The 6309-nt window shown below is 34.9% G+C and overlaps 1 protein-coding gene across 4 annotated transcripts; it reads right to left on the bottom strand.

Moving 5' to 3' along the window:
* Window positions 1–554: 554 nt before the first annotated feature.
* On the bottom strand, window positions 555–6015 carry LOC137838049 (uncharacterized). 4 transcript variants are annotated; one of them, XM_068647262.2, is made up of 9 exons: window positions 5610–6015; window positions 4925–5098; window positions 3919–4327; window positions 3524–3804; window positions 3358–3426; window positions 2750–2806; window positions 2279–2331; window positions 2078–2153; window positions 555–1777 (listed from the first exon to the last, which is right to left on the bottom strand). In XM_068647262.2, exons 1-9 carry the CDS (start codon window positions 5651–5653, stop codon window positions 835–837), a joined length of 2106 nt encoding a protein of 701 aa, XP_068503363.1. In that variant the 5' UTR covers window positions 5654–6015; the 3' UTR covers window positions 555–834. The 4 variants fall into 4 exon arrangements, with proteins under 4 accessions (XP_068503363.1, XP_090157426.1, XP_068503364.1 ...); XM_090301300.1 differs by having other exon boundaries at window positions 2082–2153; XM_068647263.2 differs by having other exon boundaries at window positions 4925–5103; window positions 5610–5929.
* Between the last annotated feature and the right edge of the window lie 294 nt (window positions 6016–6309).

Here is a 6309-nt window from a genome sequence, read left to right as displayed (position 1 = left end):
CCAATTTTGGGTTCTTCTACTTCTCTCTCACTCATTTTCTACTTTCTTCCACTGTCACTGCAACCTTTTTAGAGTAATTAAGCAAAAAGAGGGTTGATTTTTAGTGAAAGAACAAAATGGTGATGATGGTGGCTAGAAGAAAAGCTTGAAGCAGAGGAATAAGAGAAAAGGTTTGGTTGCCCTAAATCCAACGACCCAAAACACACTACTTCCTCAACCATTACATTAAAATTAAATGAATCAAATAATGCATTAATATTTCTTAAAATTCAATAACTATTTTTCAATTTGTCTTAATAAAATAATTGGCACCTTGTACGTTTCATTGTTTGTTTATTGTAAAATTCAAGCGTTATAGTTTTGTTTTTTACACAATATTAAATTTTAAAGATAAATTTACACGTATAATACTTCAATTTTTACATAGTTTTACATGTGTCTAATTTCAAAATTAAAAAAAAAATTGTCCATATCATAAAATATCAAATAAAATTACAACTTCTGCAAAAAAAAAAAACATAGTATCATCTTTATGAAGTGGAAATGCAAATGAGTGAGCCTGTGGAAATCTACTCAGAATGTCAAATTGTGAAAGACAAAAACTACACTCTAGACTCTAATGTTCTGGATTTGATAGTGAGTACAATATTTTACAATGTACAAGTACAACACAAACATATTTGAAGGTCTATTTTTCCTCCAAAACGGGAAACAAAGATTTGAAGGAAATGAAGACCCTAGTAAAGAGAAACTCTATATTCAAGCATACATATGCCAGAGACTCTTGCAAGAAATGGCAGAAGTACTTCAGTAAGTATGAACTGTGTAAGATTTTTAACTGCTGGTTGCAACTTGCCCTTTTCTTTTTGACCTTGCACCCTTTTGATTCACTTGCTGTTTTGGATTAGGATCCACTAGCAGCAAGCATGACATAACAAACGACAAGAGTTCTTCACGGTGGGAGAAGGTGAAATCTAGATGTGCATATTCAAACTCATTATATGAAACATCTACCCCAGAACCCTTCATCAATTTATAGTGTCTCTTCACCATTGAAGGCCTTATCACTTTGTCCTTCTGTCCAGCAACAAGATTAACAGGAATGTCTATGAGTCCATAGTGTTCACCCAACTCCAAAGGCATAGGTGAACCATACACTTCCATGTTGGCAGATGCACTGCCATAATCAAACATTATGAACTTTCCTGAACGCTTCATCTGTGAAAGATGGAGAGCAACACGGAAAGATACTCCTGGCATGTCATTCATGTTATAGTGTGGTAATCCTAAAACTCCAACCCAGTTTGAGCTGTCTCCACCAACAACATAGCTCATTAAGGTTTGAACCAAACCTCCAACTGCAGGTAGGTTATGCAGATCCCGCGCTAACTTGTTGACAAGCATCCGAAAAAATCTGGTTGGTATATAGAAGGCAGGAACAAGAAGAGACAAAACAGGAGCCATTAGAACTAGTAGAAGTTCAGCCACAGAAAAAACCATGTTAGAGTCATCGTGAAACCCAGCTGGTGATAACAAAACCAATCTTGAAAGTCTATGGGGTTTCCCTTCTATCCTTCTAGTAATAACATACATAATCACAGCAGCTCCTCCCAAGCTATGGCAAATGGCACAAAGCTTGTAAAGCTGATCGTCATCAGTTTCCTCCTCTATATCAGGTTTGGTAAGCCTCAGTTCAGCAGTTTTTACTTCATGGATTTTCTCTATCATAGCAGGAATATCCTCAGTCCCATGCTCATTGATGGAATACCGCCAGTATCTGCATTACCATCAATTCTTTCTTAGCAAGATTACATCAGAAACCAAAACATAAAACACAGATTATTCAAAAAGATGAAGATAGGGGGAAGAATTGGAAGGAAATACTTCCCCTTATTTGGGAGTTAAATTTTAAAGAATAGCAAACACATGTTTCTCTTCAGATGAATAAATTTGTGGGAGGGGGTTGAGAACCTCTTTTTGAATCCATCTATTCACTTTTCTTTTCTTTTTTCCCTTTCCATTTCATTCTCTCTGAAATTTCCAAAAATATTCAAATAGATTTACTTTGTGAACTTACTGACGTGATGATATGTTCTTGTTGACATGTTCCCGTGAAACCAAACCACGAAAATTCCCCAGAAATACATCATAACCTGCAGCAGATAGAACAAACTATACATGTAATAATTCCAAAAGGACGAATTGTTTATTGCTCAAGTACAGACATTATCTGTTGATAAAAAAAAGTACAGACATTATCTTGACAAACATAGCATACCTTGATCGTATGCTGCAAAAGCTGGAGAGCCAACAATTCCATTAGATACCCAACTGAAACCAAGAAAAAAAAGGTTAGAATATCACTATCATTTTGAGTATAGTCAGGGGTTAAGAAGTAAATTGAAGCAAAAAATTAAATCCAAAGTCGTAACTCTTCTGAATTTCTGCATGCGTGACTTTAGACAAGAACTCAATATGTTTCTGGGAAGTGTGAACAGGTGATTCATATCCTTCCAATGGTAAGATTCATGAACCTACTGACCTTAATAAAAGCTCATTGTTGTAACAAACACATTGTCCAAATCCACTACACAAAATTAGCTTACTCTGACATCATAACAATGCTCAGGCAAAAATATGTTCTTCAAAACGTGATTTCCAAACATATATATTACTCAACTCTTTTAACCCAGGTAAACTAATAACAGAATCAAGTAAAAACTGTGAAAATATAGAGATAATGACTCACCCCATTGATGAATCCAAAACCCCATGCTGAAGATAAACAGCTTTTCTTGAATCTCTCCTGGGAAGTAAGAACAGACATTAGACACTACAAACTGGATGCAATGAATGAGACCACCTTTTTCCTAGAAATTACATTGACAGCCCTAATCATCTCCTGTTTCCCACATAAATGTGTTTTTCCACTTTGTTATCATATCAATTTATAAAAATGAACTTTATTCATAATGATAACATTATGATACATTTTCATGTGTTTCCACCAGCTCTAGACATGAACATGAATGAATTGTACAAGGTCACATCACATCCCAAAATTGCTATATTTTCCATCAGTAAATATTATTAACAAAGAAAATACAACTGTTCAACAAGCTGATGTAATTCACTCCACACTATGACAAAAAATATGAGATATCAAAACATGCCAACTAGAATCACAAGTAGTGTATCCTGTGTTCATTTATTACTTCTGAAGTGATTCATCATATATAACAATCTGTGATGCACTTAATTTCAGAAGATCAAAATAAGTAAAAAAAAATCAAAAAAAGGGTTATGCAGTTAAATTTATGAAGATCCACATAATTTTCTCAGAAATGAATTTTTTACCTGGGTATTCTTTCCAAAAGAAGAATATATCCATCAGAAGTGATCACACGAATGGCTTCATAGGGATACCTGCCATAAGTAGAATGAGAAAGCATGAGGAAGACAAGCAAAGATCTCAAAACAAAAAAAGAATAAATTATAAAGGCAACTACATGATAGACATTACCCAAGGTCCGTTATGACATCCTGACATGTCCGAGCGTCCGTATTCAGAGGCTGATACTTGACATTTCTCTCTGTGGGTATTGGGTCATTTTCTCCTAAAGTCTCTTTATATACGGAGACGTCCTCAACACCATCATGATCTTCTTTAATAGCACTTTCATGAGCCGAAAATAACCTGAATAATGCCCCAAAAGCTTCTGAAGGGGAAAGAAGAAGATGTGCTGCCTTGTGAAAAACATCGAAGACAGCTTCTATAGATAACTCTATGCCTAGATGAAGATCCTGATTGACAAAATAAACTTACTTAGCAACACAATTTTTACATTTCTATGAAATTTATCTGAAAAATACCAAAAAAACATAATAGAAATTAATATGAAGAAATTGTTGCACAACCTCTACGACTCCACGTCTCCTATCAGTAGCACGGTGGATAATATGTTCCTTGAGACTCAGCACTCTCTTATGTGCATGTAAATGAGAAGGACGCTTATTTCTAGCGAAAGATATGGCTTTTGACACCCCATAATAAACTAACCAAAAAAGATGAAGTGGAATCCACAGCAATAACTTTAAAGGAAACAAAATACATATTAAGATGAATTGGATCCAATCCTTCCGATGCCTACTGAATTTGGTAATACCAGCTTCTGAGGTTCTAGAACTCTGAGATGCAGGAGATGGAGGGTATTCAAGTCCATCACTATATATATCACTATCTTCTTCTTCGGATGAGTATTCAAGGCTAGAATTATCAGAATCCATAGAAAGATCGTGGACGAACTGATTGAAAGAGGATACACCACTAGATAAAAGAAAACAAAAATCAACACAAGAACAATAATATCATGAACAAACTAGCCACATTATTAAGCTGTAGATTAAAAGGTATCCATTCCAAAATGGGATAGAATGCATGATATGAACTCTAAATTTCCAAAGAATCAGAAAAACAACATTAGAAAGAAAAAAAAAGTTGATTGTAAAGTACAAAAATGTAAGAGAAATAATAAAATACAGTACACATCTACAATTTTTTTAATCAAATAAGAATAACCCGGAATCTCTGATAGACTCAAATATCTCCCTAACACAATAACTACCTTTTTCTTTATCCTTGTGTACTAGTATCTTGGCATACATTATTTTCTAGTCCACTTTAACTCATTCTCTGCCAATTCTCTGGCAACATTCTATGTCCTAAATTATTATTTTGCTAATCCTTAATTGTAATAATGGAACTAAAGGCTCTTGGCAAATAAATAGTAATTCTACGACTCCATACCAATAGTCTGAGTTCTAACGTAGCAACATATACAAGTATATAAAATCAACTAAGTGACACTAAGAAAATTAAGAAAAAATCCACACAGAAATTACTGATGTTATGATGGAAACTTACTTCTCCATCCAACGCGGAAATCGTGGTCCACGGAAAGTTGGTCTGAGTTCCCAACCATGGATACCTTCAAGTATATTAGCTTTCCCAGGTAGGAATGCCAACAAAAGGGCAGATACTCCATTGATTAGCCTCACAATATTGTTTAAGGACTCATAAGTAAATGCCTTCACGGACCTGCACTAAAACCAGATAAACATGCTCATCCTTTGCCAAGTGGAAACTGATTAATACATTGAAATAGTTTAGGATTCCAAATTCTCTGCCACAAAACAGAATTATTTTCTGCAAAACTAGTATATTAACAAATAAAATAACATTTACCCCCTTCCCCAAAAGAAAAAAGTGCTTAAAATTGCTCTAATAGCATTGAAGCACAAAAGAAGCCAAAGGACTTAACCCCCTCCAACAAAACACATTGAACAGTAAAAACGATACCAAAAATCCTTGTCCAGGAGGATCAGCAGAATTACAGCCTTAGGGAAAAGAAAAACCACGACCAAACAGAAACTATGCCAATACAACAAAGAAAACAAACATGTTCTTATCATTGAATCATCTCCTCAAAAGAAAAAAAAAAAACATCATAATACAATTAAATTAAACTCCACGATTCATTCAAGACATGGATAACCAACAACCACGATAAAATACTCAAACCCAACATAGATAAGTGAAATGTCCTTACTCTTTAGTTACAGCAAGAACATGATCAACCAAGCGTTGCATCATGGGGTTGTGTTTTTCCTTCCAAAGTTCGGTTTTTTCTTCAAAACCTCCAAATCCAAAATACGCGGAAAATCGAGAAATTGGGCGATACCCAGAATCAAATCAAAATGAAAAATAAGGAATTGAAAATGGATATCGGGAATGGATGGTCATGGAAGTTTGAAATCAGTGACCGACCGGAAACCCAACGAAAGGTTCTAAAATAAAACACCAAATCAGAGAACCTTTGCGACGAGGTCGGTTGTTTTCTGCCTGGGAGCCACGTGGACAACTTTGATTGGCGAAAAGGTCTAGTGTCGCTTTTTTGGCTATAATTTTGTCTATGGATCACGATTACACGTAATGTGTGGGGCCCGAGGATTTATGTGGTGCGGCTATATTCGCCCTCGTTTTATAGGAGAAGATAAGAACCGTCGATCAAGTTTAATTGGTTTTGTGTTGGACGGTTACGAGTGAAGTATAATCAATGATGCACTTGTTGCTTCAAAGAAGAGGCACGCGCCATGTTTAGCACATTAATAATTCATATAAATTCTTTATCTTTTGATAAAATATTGTAGCTAGCATCTTCCAAACCGTCTTAAATTTTACAATAACTATTTTAAAAATTCTATCAATAATATTGTTTTATTAATTAATTGTGCATAATCAAGATCATG

The sequence above is a fragment of the Phaseolus vulgaris genome, chromosome 4, assembly GCF_051622355.1.
Source record: "Phaseolus vulgaris cultivar YP4 chromosome 4, ASM5162235v1, whole genome shotgun sequence".
Lineage (NCBI taxonomy): Eukaryota > Viridiplantae > Streptophyta > Magnoliopsida > Fabales > Fabaceae > Phaseolus > Phaseolus vulgaris.
The sequence above is the reverse complement of the archived record's forward strand: the minus strand, read 5'-3'. Positions and strand labels throughout refer to the sequence as shown.

What these genes read in the sequence shown, in the direction of transcription:
- LOC137838049 (XM_068647262.2), bottom strand. Translation starts at nt 5,653, where the DNA reads ATGATGCAACGCTTGGTTGATCATGTTCTTGCTGTAACTAAAGA. An exon ending in TTTCCGCGTTGGATGGAGAA is followed by an intron (nt 4,328 to 4,924) that starts GTAAGTTTCCAT and finishes TCTTTTATCTAG; the next exon opens with TGGTGTATCCTCTTTCAATC. An exon ending in GATGTCATAACGGACCTTGG is followed by an intron (nt 3,427 to 3,523) that starts GTAATGTCTATC and finishes TACTTATGGCAG; the next exon opens with GTATCCCTATGAAGCCATTC.